At 42.9% G+C, this 23,670-nt stretch overlaps 1 protein-coding gene across 1 annotated transcript; it reads right to left on the bottom strand.

The window, feature by feature from the left end:
* Positions 1-1,585: 1,585 nt before the first annotated feature.
* LOC143815024 (vomeronasal type-2 receptor 26-like) lies at positions 1,586-21,171 on the bottom strand. The gene is made up of 3 exons (XM_077293856.1): positions 21,109-21,171; positions 6,173-6,296; positions 1,586-2,502 (listed from the first exon to the last, which is right to left on the bottom strand). The coding sequence occupies exons 1-3, from the start codon at positions 21,169-21,171 to the stop codon at positions 1,586-1,588; spliced, it is 1,104 nt and encodes a 367-aa protein (XP_077149971.1).
* Positions 21,172-23,670: the final 2,499 nt, after the last annotated feature.

The following is a 23,670-nucleotide window of genomic DNA, read 5'->3' as shown; positions in this document are numbered from 1 at the left end:
TAAGGGGTTCCCTAAAAGAACTAAGACTGGGTCCAAAAACGGGTCACTTCCTAATAGAAAACACAGAGAAGGCTGCAGAAACCAATAGAAAACAGAAACCAGAGGTACCAGCACTGCACAAATAACACACACAGAAGACAAAGCAAAGCACCAAGCTAGAGCTCAAGCAGATTAACACTATTGTCCAGCAAGGACTGGGAGGCAGGTGCTGTTTAATGAAGAGTGATACAAACACCTGACCCAAGACAAACTCAGCACCAGAGGAAAAAGACCAGCAGCCAGAACTCCACAAGAAAATGGTGGATAGTCACAAACTAAACAGATTCTAACAGTCTTGACCTTTCTCCAAATGTAACATTTATGGTTGTGGCCAGAAAGTTCAATTTTGGTCTCTTCACTCCAAATTACTTTGTTCAAGATGTTTTAAGGCTTGTGTCTGTTTTTTCTTTGCATATTGTAGGCGACATACTTTGTGGCATTTGCGCAGTAATGGGTTTCTTCTGGCGACTCGATCATGCTGCCCATTTTTCTTCAAGTGCCTCCTTATTGTGCATCATGAAACAGCCACACCGCTAGTTTTTAGAGAGTCCAGTATTTCAGATCAGATGATGTTTTTTGTGGGTTTTTCTTTGCATCTCAAACAATTTTCCTGGCAGTTGTGGATGACATTTTTGTTGGTCTACCCGACCGTGGTTTTGTTTTTACAGATCCCCTGATTTTCCATTTGCTAATCACAGTTTGAATGCTGCTGACTGGCATTATCAATTCTTTGGATATCTTTGTGCATCCCTTTCCTATTTTATACAGTTCAACTACCTTTTCCCGTAGATCCGTTAACAATTTTTTTTGCTTTTCCCATGACTCACAATCCAGAAATGCCAGTGGCTGGATGAAAGATGCAAGAGTCTGTATGGATCCCAGAAACTGACTCAGCTTTTATGCACACACATTGATTACAAGCAAACAGGTCACAGGTGAGGATGTTACCTTTAGTAGCCATTCAAACCCATTTGTGTCAACTTCTGTGCATGTTATCAGACCAAAATCACCAGAGTATGTAAACATTTGATCAGGGTCATTTGGATGTTTTGGTTGTCATTATGATTTATAATGAGAAAACACAGTAGTTAGACAATAAATGGCTTCACTCAACCACTAACCATGAGTGGAGAAATAGTTTAGGCGTTATCATTCACATTCTCTGAAAAAAGACCAAGAAAGCAAATATTCTGCCGGGTATATAAACTTTTGAGCACAACTATACCTCTTGTCTATCTGCTCCATTTACTGGGTGCTGGGCAGTAGATTCTTATATTTATTATATATATTTATTTATTATATAATATTATATTCTTTCATTATACACTTGAGAGAAGTAATCAGAACACCCATAGGTATTGATGTATCCAGATACCTTATTTTCCACAAACAAGGATAAATGTACAGAGCTCTTACTTTCTAAATATCCAGTTATTTTGTGTTAATTTTAATGGCTTTAAATGAAGCCAAGGTGCCTCCTCACTTACATATTCTTTATGAGGACATTCTATAGAAATTAAAGGACAAATGTCTATGTGCATGAAAGTCAAGTGCTAGAGTTGGCTTTCATTTGCCTGGATAAACTACGTTTTGAGTTTAACTCTGGTCTCACCAGCATGATATAACATTTAGGGAAGAATATGCAGCCTAAAATGCCAAAACTTGAAGATATTACAGCAAATATTTCTACAAGAACAGTATTTTTCCCAGTAACACTCATGTAGGATGGGATGAAAGCCACCCAAACACTGCAGACCACCAGCATGCTGAATGTGATGTTCTTAGCTTCATTAAAGCAATCTGGTAAATTTCTGGCCAAGAAAGCAACAATGAAACCTATGAGAGCAAGTAGTCCCATATAACCCAGGAGCATGGAAAAGGCCACCATTGACCCCTCATTACACTGAAATATGATTTTGTCCGGATATAAGTGAGTGTTCATCTCTGGGAATGGAGGAGAAGTAGATAACCAAATGATACTGAGTAACACTTGGATAAATGAGCAGAAGAAGACCACATAGTTTGAAACCTTTACACCAATCAATCTTCTCCAGGAAGTCCCAGGTTTGGTGGCCTTGAACGCCATGTAGACCATGATGGTTTTAGCCAGAATAGAAGATACGGCTACAGAGAAGATGATCCCAAATGATGTCTGACGAAGCATGCAGGTGACATGTGTAGGACGATCCAGGAACAAAAACACACAGAGGAAACTCAACATGATGGAAACCAGGAGAATGAAGCTCAGGGTATGGTTATTTGCTTGAACAACTGGAGTGTCTTGAAATAGAATGAAGATTCCCAAAATTAAAGTTGCTTTAACAAAACAAAATACAGAAATTGCAGAAATTACAAGAACCACACGGTCATTTTGATAGGACAAAAATTCAATAGGTTTTGTTACACATTGATTGATGTCATTTGGCCACTGATCTTCTGGGCATTTTTGGCATGATACACTGTCTAAAAAAAAGAAGAAAGAAAACACTAAACCTTAATATCTTTGGAATGAGCCATTTTAGAGGTTCAAGAAGAAACCATATGTTAGAAATTTGGTATCTGTAAGTTCATCAAAACGCAACTGAGTAACGACTTAATTCATCCAAATAATTCAGACATTGTTTTTCTCACCACACATTGTACTTTATTTTAATGATAAGTTTAGGTAAAAAAAAAAGTTAACATTTTTGTATTAAAATAAAAAACACATTTTCTCTATGAAACTCCAATTTAGAAGAAAAAATATATACACTTTATTGTATAAATGTTGTTATATATATTTTTATCATTTCACTTTTTCATTTTGACATCAATTTTAAACCTTAATACATTCAAGTGTACATTTCTACAAAATGCAGACATTTTTTAAAAAATTTGCTTTAGAGTGTATTTCACAAAATGGTGGCCATTGGCCACCATTTTTCAGAACTATAATGTGCCATCAAGAGATCTGTGCCTGTTTGTAGAAGATAACAGTGCATGTAATGCCACTGGGACCTTCCATGCACTAACGCAGAAAGATCCAAGACCCCTCAAAAGCTGGAGGTTCTGGCATAGCATAAGTGGCCTGGGGATTCCCATGCGAGTGGCCGGGGATCAGAAGTTCTAGCAAGGATCGGAAAACTAGCAGTAGGTAGTGAAAAGGCTGGAGAGTTGAGCGGTATGGTGAGTATAAAGATTTTTTTTTATTTTCTACACGTTTATAACGCTCTGCTGTCTGGTACAATAAACAAATAAAAAATAAATCCTTACCGCTGATGAGTTCATCTACATCTAATTTGCAAACTTTGCTTCCTGGATACATGGGAGGGACTGAAAGTAAACTAGGAGCTTAAGGCTTTCAGACTCCAAATTTTGAAAAGTAAAAAAGGCAGCACACTGCAGCGCTAAGACATGCAAACATGAAACATGAAAACTGAACTGCAATACTGCACTAGAAATATGAAAAATGAGAGCGTTTAGCGCATAAAAATGGCCAATTTTATGTGTACCTGATAGCCCCTTTACGGCATCTCTCGAATATCAGGTCCTACGCTTGCCTACCTCGCTGAGAATAAACGTCTCCATGTGAATGGGTACCTGTGAAAACCTCTTCATAGACTCATATTCTCTCTCTCTGTGGAGGGGTACTGGACCTGCTGCGATTAAAACACCTGGGCTAGGAGGCGGAGTGCTCAGTCAGAAGGCTAAATAATGGTACGTTCACATTTGCGTTGTGTGCCGCAGCGTCGGCGCCGCAACGCACAACGCAAACCGAAACGCAGCAAAACACATGTACAACGCTGCGTTTTGCGCCGCATGCGTCCTTTTTTTCATTGTTTTTTGACGCAGCAAAAATGCAACTTGCTGCGTCCTCTGCGCCCAGACACGGGCGCCGCAGGGACGCATGCGGCGCAAAACGCAAGTGCGACACATGTCCATGCGCCCCCATGTTAAATATAGGGGCGCATGACGCATGCGGCGACGCTGCGGCACCCGACGCTGCGGCGCACACCGCAAATGTGAACGTAGCATTATATATTTGAAAAAACTGACCGTCACATCCATACATAGACTAAGTGTGAACAGGTGCTGAACCTAGAGTAACCAACTCATATATAGTCAAGTAAAAAAGGCAGCACACTGCAGCGCTAAGACATGCAAACATGAAAACTGAACTGCAATACTGCACTAGAAATATGAAAAATGAGAGCGTTTAGCGCATAAAAATGGCCAATTTTATGTGTACCTGATAGCCCCTTTACGGCATCTCTCGTATATCAGGTCCTACGCTTGCCTACCTCGCTGAGAATAAACGTCTCCATGTGAATGGGTACCTGGGAAAACCTCTTCCTAGACTCATATTCTCTCTCTCTGTGGAGAGGTACTGGACCTGCTGCGATTAAAACACCTGGGCTTTCAAATATATTATTTAGCCTTCTGACTGAGCACTCCGCCTCCTAGCCCAGGTGTTTTAATTGCAGCAGGTCCAGTACCCTTCCACAGAGAGAGAGAATATGAGTCTAGGAAGAGGTTTTCACAGGTACCCATTCACATGGAGACGTTTATTCTCAGCGAGGTAGGCAAGCGTAGGACCTGATATACGAGAGATGCCGTAAAGGGGCTATCAGGTACACATAAAATTGGCCATTTTTATGCGCTAAACGCTCTAATTTTTCATATTTCTAGTGCAGTATTGCAGTTCAGTTTTCATGTTTCATGTTTGCATGCCTTAGCGCTGCAGTGTGCTGCCTTTTTTACTTGACTATATATGAGTTGGTTACTCTAGGTTCAGCACCTGTTCACACTTAGTCTATGTATAGATGTGACGGTCAGTTTTTTCAAATATATCCAAATTTTGAGAGACTCATTTAGCTACTCAACTCTCAAGCCATCTATAACTCTAAACTAATCTATCTTGGTATAAATTCAGGTGTTTAAACCCATAATTTTAACACTTGATTTAATGGAAATCTGTAGTGGAAAAATAAATGTTCAATTTTTTTAACAATTGCATCTTTTAAAAGACATATGTTATCCCTTGAGTTCAGAAATATCCTCGAAGTGGCACAAATCTAAAATGTTTTGCCAGGACAGATGGAAGTGCAGGAGCAATATTGAAATTTTGAGACTTACAATGCTTATTCCTTATATGTTTTGAGGGTAACATTTTGGTTTACACAGGTTTTGCATTTTCAGAACAATAAAATACATTTTATAAAGACTCAATTTTGAGAATTACTTCCTTTAAGTTTTTTTTAAAAAAATAAGGAGGTTTTCCCACAAGTAAAGTAAACTTTAATCATTAGATACAATCTATATGACCACAATGACAACCAATAGAGCCATGTAAACATAATGAATATGTAAAATTAATATAAGTGGACAGTACCCCTAAAGAGATATCAAATATTATTTAACAAAGAAAAAGGTGCAATGCTGTCACAGGTATGTCCGGTGGACGACACAGCATATGAGAACATCTAGATGGAAAAAGGAGAGGAAGGTCCTAACGGTCAGAAGCCAGGGATGGGACACCTCCTGACACAAGGCTGTTTCTCTTCCTAACCTTCTCTAATGCCCTATGTGGGTCCTTCCCCCCCGCTGCTGTCATGTGCCTAGTCCCTGGCTTTAACCCTGTCTAGTTCACTTGCTGGCAAGGATGCTAGCCTCACCACTGCAGAAGATATTACACAGGGAAAGAAACAAACAAGGGACAGACAAAAAGTAAATGGTAGTAGGATAACAGGACTCCAACATCGGCAATACCACAGTCACAGGTGAGCTCCACACACCTAGCTGGTCTGCAAAGAAGAAAAACTCCATAACCGACAATCAGCTGATGGGTCATGTGACTATTTAAATGGAGGTGGGCGTGGTTACCAACTAACATCAGCTGACCAGCCTAAAATGGCTATAATGGTTATGATGCTGGTCATATGGGTTGGTTGTTTCCTAGATAATATGTTCTGATGCAATGTGAATTTTTTTAATGTTTCTGTTTGTTTTTCCTACATGTTTGTGTTTGTTTTAAAATAAATATTTATATTATTAAAATTTAGGAAGTGCAATCAATCTTTTTACGTGGCTTTCCTCTTTTTTAAGCAATCATAATGTTGTCACATTTACATTGAATTATGTTATGATGTTTTACCTGTTTCATTGGATATTTCCCCTTCTGAGCATTTCATACATAGAAAGCAGCATTTATGTGGTCCTGGCTTTAGAGTTCTCTTGAAGCCTGGAGGACACTGTTCAGAGCATGTAGACACGGGAACCTATCACCGTAGAAATCAGAGACAGAGATAGAAATCATAGATAGACAATTAAAGAAGTAAAATCATCATAATAAATAATAAATGAATGATTTGAAACAAAAAATTATGCAAATTTGATTTTGATTATGTGATATTATGGTTTATTTTATTTTATTTTTTTTTTAATTTTAATTTTAAGTATTGATAAAATAAAAAGCAGTTCATAACAAAGACCAAACTGTGAAATAAAGATGATGAAACAGATAAATATCTCAATGTATTATCTCGATACATAAAAAAGTAATCCTTACACATAAACATTTAACTATAGGAGCCACAACAATATTGCTGACTTTTGCCCCCAAATATTTTCCATGCATGTGCTTAGAGACCTCTTTATTTAGGGTTAAGCGATTTTGTCATAGGTGGAAGAATTTTAAGCCAAAAATGTAAGTTTGTTAACAGAATTTAGAAACAAATTAAGCATTACACTTTTTTTTCCCAAATGTATGCAAAACCTCATCATGGCACGGGCAATGGATGTGGCACAGCAATAGGGGAAAAAAAATCATGGATAAGAATGAAGTCCCCACTTGCAGCAGCTCTAGCACCACCGGTAGGGCTGACAGCAGCCATCCCAGCAGAAGTAGTAACGAATGTTAATCACATTTGGCCTCCGTTGCAAACTCTGGCAAGCCCATGAGTGAGAAGAAAGTGGAGAGCAAAATGAAGTAAATGTTCCATTGCTTATTTCAATCACAGCAGGAGTCACTGTTTTGTTCATTCCACCTCATCCACTGTTGTAACGGTTAATGTTCTTCAAAGCACAACTTCCAATCCATCAATGACATGATGCCACAGTCGCTACCTTAAGGGTATGTGCACACGTCAGGATTTCTTGCAGAAATTTCCTGAAGAAAACCGGACATTTTCTGCAAGAAATCCGCATTTTTTTTGCGTTATTTTCCCGTTTTTTTTCGCGGTTTTTTAGCATTTTGCAAGCGTAATTAGCTTGCAGAATGCTAAAGTTTTCCAAGTGATCTGTAGCATCGCTTGGAAAACTGACTGACAGGTTGGTCACACTTGTCAAACATACTGTTTGACAAGTGTGACCAACTTTTTACTATAGATGCTGCTTATGCAGCATCAATAGTAAAAAGATATCATGTTAAAAATAATAAAAAAAATAAAAAAATGGTTATACTCACCTGCAGACAGCTGATCTCCTTAGCGGCGTCCGTTCCTATAGATGGTGTGTGCAGGACCTTCGATGACGTCGCGGTCACGTGAGCGGTCACATGAGCGGTCACGCGACCAATTACAAGACAGCGACGTCATCGCAGGTCCTTCACACAGAGCATCTATAGGAACGGAAGAGAGAGCAAGCAGCGCTGAGAGGCGGGAACACTCTGGGGGCCATCGAAGGTGAGTGTATGACTATTTTTTATTTTAATTATTTTTTTTTGACCAATTATATGGTGCCCAGTCCGTGGAGGAGAGTCTCCTCTCCTCCACCCTGGGTACCAACCGCACATAATCTGCTTACTTCCCGCATGGTGTGCACAGCCCCTTGCGGGGAGTAAGCAGATCAATGCATTCCTAGGTGTGCGGAATCCCCGCAATTCCGCAAATTTAATGAACATGTTGCTTTTTTTCCGCGATGCGATTTTTTCGCGGAAAAAAATGCAACATTTGCACAAAAAATGCGGAATACCCTGAAAATAATGGGAGGCATATGTAAGCGTTTTTTTCACGTTTTTTTCCACGTTTTTATCACGTTTTTATAGCAAAAAGACACGAAAAAACACGAAAAATACTGAACGTGTGCACATGGCCTAACACCTTGAGGATTCTGCTGCCTTTCGAGAAATTATAGTGTGCTTTCAGCCTTGATAGAAGATTCCAAGCTGCCATTATTTCATTCAGAAAGGGTGCGGTCTCTCTGTTTTCATGTTCAGGAGAACATGTGCCACTATGTAGACTTATAGATTGTAAGCTTACGAGCACGGCCCTCACTCCTCCAAGAATTGTTGAACTATGTTTTACTTTGTTTTGTTTTTATTGTCTGTACATGTCCCCACTTAATTGTAAAGTGCTGTGGAATATGTTGGTGCTATGGAAATCAAATTATTATGTAATTATATCTATTTTGTATTCTGCCCCATAATCCCATCAACCACAACTACCTGGGTGCTAAGGAACCTACTACACTAGAAAAACTTCTAGCTTATATTTTGGAAGACAGGAACAGTCAGCCTTGCTCTTGGAAGACATGGTGCCAGGAGAGATGAATAACATTATTATAATGCCATTCTGTGTTGCAGGCATTGCTAGTTGAGTCATAGCACTCAGGGTAGGAATCAGGCATGTGGGCAAAGAGCATTGGCCATTTTACACACAGAAGCACTTGACAGCCGAATCAAGGATGATGATGACTCTGTGCTGTTTCCAGCCGTCACTACTCTTCCAAGTGTACCATCTCTGCCCTACACACATGTTGCGGTTAAAATAAGGGGTGCACTGCACAACACCATCAGTGGCAAGGTTCACCTTACCACCGATATGTGGTCCTGTAAACACAGCCAGGGATGTTACATCTCCCTAACTGATCACTAAGTAAATGTAGTGGCAGCTGGGATAGAGGCAGAGGGTGTTCTAGCCTATGTATTACCATCACAGAGGATTACTGGACATTTATCAATCAAGGTTCTCTCCTCCTACTACTCTGCTTACTCCACCACCTCCTCATCCGGTCACAGTAAGACCTGCACTACCAACTTCAGCACAGTCAGGGAGAAACAACAGTAGACTGTTCAAAAACTCCTCTGGGAGCTGTGAATGGGGATCAAACAGTCTGGTGGAGTGCGATAATGAGCGATATCTCATAGAAGCTCTGGGTCTAGCTGGTTTGATGCTCATCCCATGCCTGGCGCATGTGCTGAACTTGGTAGAAACAGAGTTTCCTGAAAACCTACCCACATATTTCATCTCAGAGATGCTGCTGAAAGTGCGGGCAGTGCGTGTGCGCTTTCTGCATTCTCACCCTGCTTCTGCTCACCTATCTGCTCTGCAGTGTCACATCTGTCTTCCTGCTCGCCGGCTGATATGCGACTTACCAACAAAGTGGAATTCCACCTTGCATATGCTGGAGAGGCTGTGTAAGCATTACCAGGCAATACTGGAATTTCAGCTACAGCATGCACACCACTTCACCACCGATGACTGGGCCTCCATGCAGGACGTGTGTGCAATGTTGCACTTCTTGAATACTCCATCATCATCAGCATTACTTTATCACTTATATGCTGGCTGGAAAAAACACTATTCAGGCAATGATGGATGAGGTGGTGGCACTGGAGGAAGAGGAGCAGTGGACACAGGGTCACTTTACACCGTTATCAGTTTTGTTGTCCACACATAGCTTGGAGGATGGGTTACTGTCCCAACTGCGACCAGGTACCTAACTGTACAGTCAAGGAACAGTTTGGGAAGGCAATGATGAGGAGAAACAACCATTTTCACAGCAGTGTGGCACTCAGAGCAGCTTACGAGCATCATTAGAGTGTGGCTGGGGGCATACAGAGTACACATTTGATACACCTCCCACCATGGACAGCTTTGGTTACCTCTGAGCAGCCTGTCACACATGAGCCATACATGCTGCTGTTATTGTGCAACGACCGCTGAAATTCCTGTGTACTTACCAATGCAGATTACCCTGCTGGATCCCTGCTACAAGGACAATGTGCCATCATTAGTGTTGAGCATTCCGATACCGCAAGTATCGGGTATCGGCCGATATTTGCGGTATCGGAATTCCGATACCGAGTTCCGATATTTTTGCGATATCGGGAATCGGGATCGGGATGCATATTCATGTGTAAAATAAAGAATAAAAATAAAAAATTGGGATATACTCACCCTCGGACGTGCCCTGGTTGTAATCGCTGCAACCGGCAGCCTCCGTTCCTAAGAATGAGCGAGTGAAGGACCTGCGATGACGTCGCGGTCTTGTGATTGGTCGCGTAACCGCTCACATGACTGCTCACGTGACCACGACGTCATCGAAGGTCCTTCACTCGCTCATTCTTAGGAACAGAGGCTGCCGGTTGCAGCAGTTACAACCAGGGCGCGTCCGAGGGTGAGTATATCGCTATTTTTTATTTTTATTCTTTATTTTACACATGAATATGGATCCCAGGGCCTGAAGGGGAGTTTCCTCTCCTTCAGACCCTTGGAACCATCCAGGATCACTTCCGATATTTGTGTCCTATTGACTTGTATTGGTATCGGGTATCGGTATCGGCGATATCAGATATTTTTCGGATATCGGCCGATACAATCCGATACCGATACTTTCAAATATCGGAAGGTATCGCTCAACACTAACCATCATTATTTCCATCATTGGAGAGGGATTGCAAAATGCGGGAATACAAGCATACGCTAGTAGAGGAACTACTGAAGGCTTTCCCACCTGACAACAGAGCTTAGAGGAAGAACAAAGCATAGGAGGAAGTCGCACAGCCACCTCGTCAGAAGGCAGATTCAGCATGGCCAAAATGTGGCAACATTTTATGAGCATGCCACTATATCTGGCACCACCACCTGATACGATCCGTATTAGCAGGAGGCAGCATTACTACAACATTGTGGAAGTGTACCTGTCCAGACTTCTCAATGTGCTAACTGATGGGTCTGCTCATTTAACTTCTAATCCAGAAAAAAAAGAAAAAAAAAAGGAGGTTTGCACTCACCAAGCCGGATAAAACAAATTAGTCTTTATTAGCACATGTGCAATATGGACAGGGAGAACATGTTGACCACAGGATGACAGCTGTTTCGTGCCCTTCGGGATCTGTGGAAGCGCTGAGTGTGCGAAACAGCTGTCATCCTGTGGTCAACATATTCTCCCTGTCCATATCGCACATGTCCTAATAAAGACTAATTTGTTTTATCGGACTTGGTGAGTGCAAACCTCCTTTTTTTTTTTTTTTTTCTTTTTTTCTGGATTTTATGCACTTTTTTGGTTATGCACCTGAAGCCCCATTTGTGGAGTAGATGGTATTGGTACTGGTGTAGCGGCGTAGGGCACGCTGGTAGGTGAGTGATTGCAATAGGAAGCGGTGCGGGTTTTTATCTTTTTTCTGGACATCATTTAACTTCTAAAGGTACCGTCACACTAAGCGACGCTGCAGCGATACAGACAATGATGCCGATCGCTGCAGCATCGTTGTTTGGTCGCTGGAGAGCTGTCATACAGACCGCTCTCCAGCGACCAACGATGCTGAGGTCCCTGGGTAACCAGGGTAAACATCGGGTTGCTAAGCGCAGGGCCGCACTTAGTAACCCGATGTTTACCCTGGTTACCAGTGTAAAATGTAAAAAAAACAAACACTACATACTCACCTTCGCGTCCCCCGCCGTCCGCTTCCTGCACTGACTGAGTGCCGGCCCTAACAGCAGAGTGGTGACGTCACAGCTGTGCTGTGCTTTCACTTTACGGCCGGCGCTCAGTCAGTGCAGGAAGCGGACGGCGGGGGACGCGAAGGTGAGTATGTACTGTTTGTTTTTTTACATTTTACACTGGTAACCAGGGTAAACATCGGGTTACTAAGCGCGGCCCTGCGCTTAGTAACCCGATATTTACCCTGGTTACCATTGTAAAACATCGCTGGTATCATTGCTTTTGCTGTCAAACACAACGATTCACGGCGATCTGACGACCAAATAAAGTTCTGAACTTTAATCAACGACCAGCGATATCACAGCAGGATCCTGATCGCTGCTGCGTGTCAAACACAACGATATCGCTATCCAGGACACTGCAATGTCACGGATCGCTAGCGATATCGTTTAGTGTGACGGTACCTTAAGTCTCAAAATTGGAGACATTGTCTCAGCTTGCCCTTTATGCCTTGGATGTGCTGGCCTGCCCTGCTCAAGCATCATGTTGGAACGTGTGTCTAGCACAGCAGGAGGTGTGATCAGAGATAGGCAAGTACACCTGCCCACATCTACTGTGGACAAGCCAACTGTAATGGGAGTGATGGAATCCCTGTGCCATGGTCCGAAGAGAGCCTGGAGGAGCATGATTAACTGGGCACCTGACTCTTCACTAGAGCCTGTGATGGTGGAGTTAGGCTTGTCTCACGATGGACACCAGGAGATACTCCAGGACAGACCTCGGACACATGGTAGCTGACCAGAAAGGGACAGAAAGCTGGACTGGCCCAATAGGAGAGTACACCTGATACAGACAGGCAGAGTAGGAACACAGGAACCACAGATGCAGATAGGTATGACTGGTATTTAGATAGGCATGGCAGGTGCGAGCTGATCTGCCTAGTATACATATTGGCAACGGAGGTGAAGCTGGATTCTCCTGATATGCAGACTGGCATTGCAGGTGCATGTGGGTCTTGCTGATATACTGATTTATCAGTTGATGAACATAAGGGTGTAAATAAGGGTCTAAACATGTTGTTTATGGTATATGGATATTTTTAAGCCTGCAGAAGGAGCCAGAGTAGCTCTGAAACGCATAGCAAAAACATTTTTTTAAGAATTACTGAACTCATTGGGGTTGGAAGATCCTAGGCAGTGCCTTTATGGAACATCAACACAGTGGTCTCTCGGCCAAGAAAATTGCCAGGTGGCCCCCACAATCCTAAAATGGTAGAAGTTTGGGACCACCAGAAGTCTTCCTAGACCTGGCCATCCAGCCAAACTGAGCAATCGTGGGAGAAGAGCCTTAGTGAGAGAGTTATAGAAGAACCCCAAGATCACTGTGGCTGAGATCCAGAGATGCAGTAGGGAGATGAGAGAAAGTTCCATAAAGTCTACTATCACCGCAGCCCTCCACCAGTCGGGCTGTTATGTCAGAGTGGTCAGACAGAAGCCTTTCCTGAGTGCAAGACATATGAAAGCCAGCATACAGTTTGCTAAAAAACACATGAAGGACTTCCAGACTATGAGAAATAATATTCTCTGGTCTGATGAGACGAAGATAGACCTTTTTGGTGATAATTCTAAGCAGTATGTGTGGAGAAAACCAGGCACTGCTCACCACCTGCCCAATACAATCCCAACAGTGAAACATGGTGGTGGCAGCATTATTCTATGAGGTGTTTCTCAGCTGCAGGAACCGGATGTCTGGTTGTCACTGAAGGAACCATGAATGCTGTCAAGTACAGAGATATTCTGGATGAAAACATCTTCCATGCTCTGGACCTCAGACTTGGCCGAAGGTTCACCTTCCAACAAGACAGTTACCCTAAGCACACAGCTAAAATAACAAAGTTGTGGCTTCAGAAAAAACTTAATGACCATTCTTGACTGCCCCAGCCAGAGCCCTGACCTAAACCCAACAGAGCATCTTTAGAGAAACCTGAAAATGGCTGTCCACCAACGTTCACCATCCAACCTGATGGAACTGGAGAGGATCTGCAAGGAAAAATGGCAGAGGATCCCCAAATCCAGGGGTGAAAAACTTGTTGCATCATTCCCAAGAAGACTCATGGCTGCACTAGCTCAAAGGGGTGATTCTACTCAATACTGTGCAAAGGGTCTGAATGCTTATGACCATGGGATATTTCAGTTTTTCTTTTTTAATAAATTTGCAAAAATTTCTACATTTCTGATTTTTTTTCAGTCAAGATGAGGTGCAGAGTGTACATTAATGAGAAAAAAATGAACTTTTTTGAATTTACCAAATGGCTGCTATGAAACAAAGAATGAAAAATGTAAAGGGGTCTGAATACTTTCCGCATAAACTGTAGGGAGGACTACATCCCCCCTTGCAGTTTCCCCACAGTATTAACAATTTTTGGCATAACTATCCCTGCTCGCTAATAGAGAAGTGCCGTGGTGCACTTGGTAACCATGGCAACAATACCTCTGACACTGGACTTCTACAAATGCGCAATCCACACAGCCTCGACTCCAAGGGAACTTCCTTCCTCCCATGGTAACAACAGCACATAAGCGGATGTTTAGGATCTGCTTGCTGTGTCGACACAGGAGACGTCACTTCCAGTGGGCCTTACCACCATGGAACACTTTTGGTCCAGCGGTACATGCCGGCATTTAACCCGGACATGTAGTCTCCTCACAGCTACTGCCTGACAGCCATGCTGGTGCGGGAGCGCTGAACTAAGCCATAGCAACACAGGTAACTACACTGTTCCACCAATGTGTCACTAGTAATGCTGAGCTCTGACTTACATCTTGTACTTCACTTGCAGCATCTTATGTCTTATGCCTTGAGCAATCCTTACCCTTGAGAAACATTTCTTGCTTCAACAACCCACAAGTAAGCCATATATCTTATGTCTATTTGAATCACAGCTACATGTTGTATGCTTATAGTCATTATGTAATCCCTTTTCTTTGCATTATTTGCATTTTATTTGCATGATATTCTAATTTTGCTAGAAGCACTTGTTGTTAGGCGTCTGGATTCTCTCGCTGCAGTGGATAGATCCCAAGCATTGCCTGGTGCTATGGTCTCCTATTCTGGTCCTGCAACTGCGATTGCTGCTCAGCACAGATGTCGGTCCCAGCATTTTGCGCAGGCTCATGCTATTCGCTTGGCTACTGCTGGCTCTCCAGCTAAGTCTATGGTAACCAGCAATATGCAGGTGCAGCATGACGCTCGTGAGTCTAAGTCCAGAGATCATCCGACTGAGTATGTCCGTGATGTGGCATCTGCTCATTTGTGATCAAATGCTTGCTGATCTGGTGAGGTGGCAGCTCCAGATTGGTCCGTGGATGATGCCTCGGGCGACTGGGCATGAGTGTTTGGGGTGGAGCCTAGTGTAAAAAAGGCTTCCAGCAGCGCACACAGGCATGCTAGTATAACAGTTATGGGTTCCTGGTCACTGCACTAGTATCATTTATGTGTGGTGTATGTGAGTGGATACTCTACCGCTTTGTTTGCACGTTTCGCGCTATACACTGAGAGTACTGACCTAGGCACGTAGGGTTAGGACTGGGTTACTTCCTTGGCCTAGCACCTGTTTCCTTCATGTGTGCGATTAGCACAGCAGAGTTACAAAGCAAGTCCAACCCTTAGGTAATACTTCTCTGGGAAGGCGACAGGGTGGTGCACATAGCGTCACATGTGTTCTCTTCCTTATCTCAGCTTGTGTTTTATTACCCTATGCGGTTAGCATCATTTACTAGTAGTGTTGAGCGATACCGTCCGATACTTGAAAGTATCGGTATCGGAAAGTATCGGCCGATACCGGCAAAATATCGGATCCAATCCGATACCGATACCCGATACCAATACAAGTCAATGGGACTCAGGTATCGGACGGTATTCCTGATGGTTCCCAGGGTCTGAAGGAGAGGAAACTCTCCTTCAGGCCCTGGGAACCATATAAATGTGTAAAATAAAGAATTAAAATAAAAAATATCGCTATACTCACCTGTCCGACGCAGCCGGGACCTCGGCGATTGTAAGCGGCAGCGTTGTTTCTTTAAAATTCGCGCTTTTACATGCTTACGTGAATTCCCGGCTTCTGATTGGTCAGGGCGGCCATGTTGCCGGGACTCGGACCAATCACAGCAAGCCGTGACGAAATTACGTCACGGCTTGCTGTGATTGGTCCGCGTCCCGGCAATATGGCGCCGTGACCAATCACAAGCCGTGACGTCACGGGAGGCTGGACACGCGCGCTTTTCAAAATAAGCGCGTGTCCAGCCTCCCGTGACGTCACGGCTTGTGATTGGTTAATGGCGGCCATGTTCCTGGGACGCGGACCAATCACAGCAAGCCGTGACGTAATTTCGTCACGGCTTGCTGTGATTGGTCCGCATCCCGGCAATATGGCGCCGTGACCAATCACAAGCCGTGACGTCACGGGAGGCTGGACACGCGCGCTTTTCAAAATAAGCGCGTGTCCAGCCTCCCGTGACGTCACGGCTTGTGATTGGTTAATGGCGGCCATGTTGCCGGGACGCGGACCAATCACAGCAAGCCGTGACGTAATTTCGTCACGGCTTGCTGTGATTGGTCCGCGTCCCGGCAACATGGCCGCCCTGACCAATCAGAAGCCGGGAATTCACGTAAGCATGTAAAAGCGCGAATTTTAAAGAAACAACGCTGCCGCTTACAATCGCCGAGGTCCCGGCTGCGTCGGACAGGTGAGTATAGCGATATTTTTTATTTTAATTCTTTCTTTTACACCTTTTTACATTAATGTTGTTTCGATACCGATATCCGATATTACAAAAATATCGGATCTCGGTATCGGAAATTCCGATACAGCAAGTATCGGCCGATACCCGATACTTGCAGCATCGGAATGCTCAACACTATTTACTAGCAGAGTGAGCTCAACCCATGTGCTATTACCCCTGTGACATTTAGCAGGGTTTGCACTTTGTTTACTTTTAGCAATACCACTCTGTGCTGTAAGCGAGCTGGGTACTCTGAGTTCTGTTCACACTGTGTGACGTCTAACAAAGTGCGTGTAAGGCGATCACTCGCTGATTAGCTCCGCCATTGTTTACTAGCAGCAGTTTTACATCTCTGCACGGAGGACCCCGGGTTGTGATTGCACTTTATTATTTATTTTTATTCAGCGCAATCCCCCAACCCTAACACTTGCATATATAATCTGGGTGACCATGACATATCGTTGTACTATACTATGTCTCAACATTATATATATCCATTTATATTATCCTTCTCTATTAAATCGACTTAGTGAAAAAGACCCTGGCGGGGTTGAAACATCAAAGTTTGTCGCTAAGCTCATAACTATATTCTGTCTTTATCTGCTCCCACAAATTAATAAAATTACTTTTTCGCAACAATGAAACAAAGAGTGTGCGGTGAATCTTTCTTGCCTAAATTTATAATCAAGCCTGAACCACTATGATAAATTTTGCACATTTTAAGACTATCAAGTCTAGTTTACAATGTCTAAAAATGTGATCATCTGATATGTCTGCTTTAGTACATACTTCATACCCTGACTTATAAATGACAATGGAAATATTTTTTCTTTTTGTTCATATTTTAGAAGTAAACTATACTCAACCAGTCCGGACATAGAAACTGACAAAATAAAATAGATGCTAATTACGGTACATAATTATGTAAAAATAGAAAAATAATTTACATTGACATTTTTCCAAAATATGCCGTTTTCCTTGAACACCAGCTGATTTCCTTCTTGGGATGATACATTGAAATGTGCAACATCGGTGGAGATAATTATTCCTTCAGCAGCATATTTCAAATCAGAAATGTGATAGATTGTAGACATTTCTCTGTTCTCATTAAAATTAACATCTTCTCCAAACTCATCTCTAAATTGCAGTCTTCTAAGATACTAGGAAAATGAATATTACATTACATGTAGAGTTGAGCCGATTGTTTACAGTTCAAATTTGACAAAAGATTTTATCTTGCATTAATGAAAAGCCTCTAATTGACCAGTAACTACTAATGATGAGTGAACGTGCTCGCCATTACTCGTTACTCGCCCGAGTATCACTATGCTCGGTGTACTCAGCGAGCAGTGAGCATTTTCGGGATTATTCGTCGGCAACTGTAGTCTCCACCCAGCGTTTTTGGCGGTCTTTAGAGACCCAATCACGGTGCAGGGATTGTCTGCCAGGCCATGAAACGCCGCAGCCATCTTTGTTGTGGTCGTGCAGTGATTGGCTGGGCCGCACAGCATCATCCCGAGTGTAAGAGACCAGGCGCCGCCCTGCTCGCCGCATTCTGCTCCTGTTTCAGCGAGAGTAGGGAGAGCTGCTGCCGAGATCGTGGTTTTTATAGTTAGTGTAGGTCTGCAATTCTTACATCCACAACTCCTCAGAAACCAACAGTCCTTTTTAGGGCTAATTCGTGGGTCCCAATATTGCAGCGCTAGGTAGGCAGGGCACAGCATATCCACATCAGTGCAAGGCCTGCAGGCACTGTATGTGCGTACATTGCATCCTCCCCAAAGCTCCATAACTGTCTGCTGCTGCTGCAGCTTATTTACTGTCTATTTACCAATTATTTTTTTTCCAAAACATCCTGCCCCCCCAAAAAAAATATACAGTCTGTTCAGTCAGACTGAGGCCTGTTGAAAAGTGATAGTTTGTCAGGCATACGTAGCATAGTTGTGTGTGCTACCCTTGTGCCCCTTTTTTTCTTGGTGTTTTAAATTCATCGAAAAAGGCCTCATATATCTCTGCTCCAAGTTTGGTCATTGTAGGCCGGTGTACTTATTTTGTGGCTGTGTGATACTCAAATTCTACAAAGCGCTATTTAGCATAAATTAACTTTAAAAGAAAAAAAAAAATTTGAATATAGTCTATTAGGTCTGGCTGAGGCCTGCCTGGTGTTTGGGTTTGAAAAATCATAGGTTTGCAGGCATACTGATCAGATATTATTTCGATAGTAATAAAGACATTTGTGTTGAGCATTTGAAATAGTGCAGTAATCCATTTAAAATGGTTAAGGCAAGGGGCAAGGGACGGGAAAGTGGACGTGATGCTGATGGTGCATCCAGAGGACGAGGCCGTGGTCAAGGTGAAAGTGGGCAACAACAAAGACACACGCTCAGGTCCTGAAGCAACTCCCATTGGTCCTCAAGGAAGGTCCTGTAGTTGCTGCAACTATAAAAGGTTTGCATGGCCGCACGGCCATGCGCTAGTATCAATCTTTGTGCCAGTGTGGTCATGTATGCTTGTGGTCAGGGCCTGGCTGAAATAAGCCACTAAAATACCGGCACCTCCGGTGAGGAATTGTTTGTGTGCTTCTCTGACTGCTTGACCACTGACTGCTATCAGCTCAGCAGTTAGCTGCGAACTCCTGTGAGCTTAACAGGACACAGTGCTTTTCTAACACAGCGACTCTGTGAAGTAACAGAGCTTGCTTATACCACCATATAGTGCCATTTGCGAACGCACCAATAATAACATCTATATTTACTTGGTGCATTCCGCCAGCCCTAACAGCTGGCAAAGGACCATAGATATTGACCCCCAGCCTAAAAATAGCAGCCCACAGCCACACAGAAAAGGCACATCTATTAGATGTGCCAATTCTGGTGCTTTGCCCAGCTCTTCCCACTTGCCGTGGGGTTCATATTTGTTGGGTTGATGTCAGCTTTGTAATGTCAGGTGACATCAAGCCCATGGCTAAGTAATGGAGAGGCATCTATAAGGCTGGGTTCACATTAGCGTATGTCTGCACAGCATATACCTGCGTACCGATCCGCATGCGTCTTGCGTACATATATTTAACCCCTTCACGCCGCTGCCCTTTTTCATTTTTGAGTTTTCGTTTTTCGCTCCCCTCCTTCCCAGTGCCATAACTTTTTTATTTTTCTGTCAATATGGCCATGTGAGGGCTTATTTTTTGTGGGATGAGTTGTACTTTTGAGCGACACCATTGGTTTTACCATGTCTTGTACTAGAAAACGGGAAATAAATTCCAAATGTGGTGAAATTGCAAAAAAAGTGCAATCCCACACTGGTTTTTTGTTTGTTTTTTTTGCTTGTTTCACTAAATGCTAAAACTGACCTGCCATTGTGATTCTCTTGGTCATTACGAGTTCATAGACACCAAACACGTCTAGGTTATTTTTTATCTAAGTGGTGAAAAAAAAATTCAAAACTTTGCTGAAAAAAAAATTGCGCCATTTTCCGATACTCATAGCGTCTCCAATTTTTGTGATCTGGGGTCAAGTGAGGGCTTATTTTTTACGTGCCGAGCTTACATTTTTAATGATAACATTTTGGTGCAGATATGTTCTTTTGATCGCCCGTTATTGCATTTTAATGCAATGTCACGGCGACCAAAAAAACGTAATTCTGGCGTTTCGAAATTTTTTTCTCACTATGCTGTTTAGCGATCAGGTTAATGCTTTTTTTTATTGATAGATTGGGCGATTCTGAACTCGGCGATACCAAATATGTGTAGGTTTGATTTTTGTTTTTATTGTTTTATTTTGGATGGGGTGAAAGGGGGGTGATTTAAACTTTTAAATTTTTTTTATTTTTTTCATATTTTTAAAAACATTTTTTTTAATCTTTTTCCATGCTTCAATAGCCTCCATGGGAGGCTAGAAGCTGGCACCACTCAATTGGCTCAGCTACATAGCAGCGATCCTCATATCGCTGCTATGTAGCTGAATTGCAGGAAAGAGAACACCTGGATGACCACCTTCCCCCTCAATGGCTAAGGTTGTTTTCACGTTTCCCCTCAAAGGAAGATTTTAAAGGATTGATAACAGAGGTTAAAGACACATACAGGTCTGAAATTGCTTGTGTGCGACAAGACTTGCAGCTTTGGTCAGGTATAATTGACTGTTTGGAAGGAGAACATGATGTAACCAGATCCCATATGGCTGAGCTCAAACAAATATCTATCATGCAGCAGAAAATGGTTAGAGATCTTTAGATGCAGCTGAAGAACTTAGATAATAGGGGCATAAGATGTAACATTAGGGTGAGAGGTGTTCCTGAATCTAATGAACAGGAAAATACTAAACTAATCCTGCAGGACATCTTTAATTCCATCTGAGGAGATACAGTCTCTACACCCCTTAAATTTGATCAAGATCATCGGGTCCTGCAACCTAAGGGGTCATCACCATGCCCACATGACATTATCTGTTGCCTTCATGATTCTGAATCCAAGGAAAGAATTATGTCAAAAGCCAGGTCCCTAGGGGAGATTTTGTACCAGGATACTGCTATTCAATTGTTCCCGGACTTATTTTATATTACTGCTTAAGTATTTAGAAGCCAAAATTTTTTGTAGGTGGGAAATCGCGCAAGATATTGATGCTATGTGCCTGGGGGAGCTCTTGCTTACCTTATGACAGGGGATAGTTTTCTCTTCATTTTTTTTAATCTTTTCCTCGTCCGGGTTAAACATTGGGCTACGCCTCCCTGAAGATCTCTTCTGTGGCTACAGTATTTCATTTTTTTTCCTAGTGGGTTTGTTTTGCTCCACAGGTATAGCCACAGACCAAGCTTTCCATTCCTGGGAATTATGGTGCATTATTTCTTTAAGTTTGGAATTTTAGTTTACTTTCCCAATATTTTTTCTCTTTCTGTTCTTTGTTATCCTTGTCTTTCCCCTTCCGTAGTGTTTCTTTCACATCCATTGATCTGGATGCAGCTTCTAGAACAGATGCTAGAGAAGACTACGGATATGAGAGTTGATAGTTTTTTGGGTACCATGGGCATGTGAGCAACTTACTATTACAAAATGACTCTCATAATTTCATTGAACGTTGGGGGACTTAACTCCCCTAGAAAAAGGAGGTCACCCTCCAGAAATTGAATTCTCATGAGACTCATTATGATAAGTCAGGTACTTTCAAGTTTGCCTTCAACTTCTTCCATGTGTTGTACTCAGCTTTTAACAGTAATAATAGAAGGGGAGTGACTATTTTAATATCACCAGGTTGAATTTAACAAGTGAACAAAGCTGTCACGCGGCTGCAATGCAGGTAAATTCAAGCTCCACTAGGTGGCAAGAGTGGAGAAAGTACTAAACACAGCAAGACCAGACCTTCAATGCTGCGACGAGGCCACCACCAGGTGGCAGAAGAATAGTCAAAACAAGCCAAGTCATTATAAGACTGTAGCACAGTACAAAAGGAATAAGCAAACACAGACTCAAAAACAAGCCAAATAGGTCAGTACCGATCAGGAACAGATATGCCAAAGTCAAGGGACAAAACACATGTCAGGGTCCAAGCAAAGTCAATACACGAAAGGGAAACACTGAGTCGTGAAGGGAAGAGGGGAAAAACAGACACAGGTTCAGTAAGCAAGCAGCAGGGCAAATCAGGGCAAATGAAGTCAGCTACACACACTATAGGCAGAAACTATAACGGACATGGTCTGCAGGACACAGTGGAGATAAATAGCAAACCTGATACCACACTGAGGCTGAGAAAGTTAACCACAGGCATGACAAGACCAGAAAAAGGGGAAGACAGGACTCAACACCCGGTCTGGATAATGACAGTACCCTCCTCTCAAGGGGGGGGCCACCAGACCTCCAGGTTTCCCAGGATAACATGAATGAAATGCCCGAACCAATCGATCTGCATGGACAGATCATGCCAGGACCCACGATCGCTCCTCAGAACCATAACCCTTCAAATGAACCAAGTACTGAAGTGAACGGCAGACCATGTGAGAATCCACAATCAGCTCCACTTCATACTCAGTCTGACCATTCACAGAGACAGGTGACAGAAGGGATGGAGACTCAACAGAGTGAGACACAAATGTCTTCAGGAGGGACTTATGGAACCATTGGGGATCCGAAGTGACAGAGGAAGGTGCAAGTGAAAGGAAACTGGATTGACAACCTCAATGATTTCATATGGTCCAATAGACTTGGAAACCAGCTTAACAGAAGGAATCTTCAACCAGTATATTCTTGGTAGACAACCATACCTTATCCTCTACTAAAAATACCGGCCCTGAAGACCTTTGCTTGTCAGCAAAATGTTTATGTTTGCCCTGAGCCTCCCCAATGCTCCTCTGGACTTCCGTCCAAACCTCCTGCAACCGCTGAATAGCCGAATCAGCCCCAGGACACACAGAATCCAGCCTAGAGAACTTACCAAAATGTGGGTGAAAACTGTAGTTACAAAAGAACGGAGAAGTGCAGTAGACTGATTGTTCCAATTATTAAATGCAAACTCCGCCATTGGCAATGAAGAGCACCAATCATCTTGCTGGGATGTGGCAAGACACTGCAAAGTGTATTCAAGAGACTGATTGGTCCTCTCTTTCTGACCGTTGGTTTCGGGATGATAGGCCAAGGAGAGGGCCAAATTAATACCTAACCTTTTACAAAAAGCCCTCCAGAATTTGGACACAAATTGTACCCCTCTGTCAGAAACTACACTCGAAGGCACACCATGCAACCGCACCACATGTTCAACAAACAACCTCAATAGTGTTTCTGTCATGATCCAGGATGGGGTTTTGTCTTTGTCATGTCCTGGTCAGAGAGGGGTTATTGTATCTGTCTCTCTCTGGTGTTAAGGCGGCTATTTAGCTGCCATGCAACCTAGGTCCAGCATCGGTGATAGTTCCGGTCCCTCGCCTAGAGCAGCTGACCTTGGTTACTATGTTATTAATCGTTTTTCTCTGTATGCATAACCGCTGCTGTGTATGACCTGAAGGAAGGAAGGTGACGGGCACAAGGGGGCATTCTTTGCATCTGGAGGAGAGAAGGTTTTTCCACCAAAATAGAAGAGGATTCTTTACTGTTAGGGCAGTGAGAATCTGGAATTGCTTGCCTGAGGAGGTGGTGATGGCGAACTCAGTTGAGGGGTTCAAGAGAGGCCTGGATGTCTTCCTGGAGCAGAACAATATTGTATCATACAATTATTAGGTTCTGTAG

Source organism: Ranitomeya variabilis, chromosome 1, assembly GCF_051348905.1.
Source record: "Ranitomeya variabilis isolate aRanVar5 chromosome 1, aRanVar5.hap1, whole genome shotgun sequence".
NCBI classification, from domain to species: Eukaryota; Metazoa; Chordata; class Amphibia; order Anura; family Dendrobatidae; genus Ranitomeya; species Ranitomeya variabilis.
The sequence above is the reverse complement of the archived record's forward strand: the minus strand, read 5'-3'. Positions and strand labels throughout refer to the sequence as shown.

What these genes read in the sequence shown, in the direction of transcription:
- LOC143815024 (XM_077293856.1), bottom strand. Translation starts at nt 21,171, where the DNA reads ATGTTTAACCCGGACGAGGAAAAGATTAAAAAAAATGAAGAGAAAACT. An exon ending in AAACTATCCCCTGTCATAAG is followed by an intron (nt 6,297 to 21,108) that starts GTAAGCAAGAGC and finishes CTACGGTGATAG; the next exon opens with GTTCCCGTGTCTACATGCTC. An exon ending in GGAAATATCCAATGAAACAG is followed by an intron (nt 2,503 to 6,172) that starts GTAAAACATCAT and finishes TCTTTTTTTTAG; the next exon opens with ACAGTGTATCATGCCAAAAA.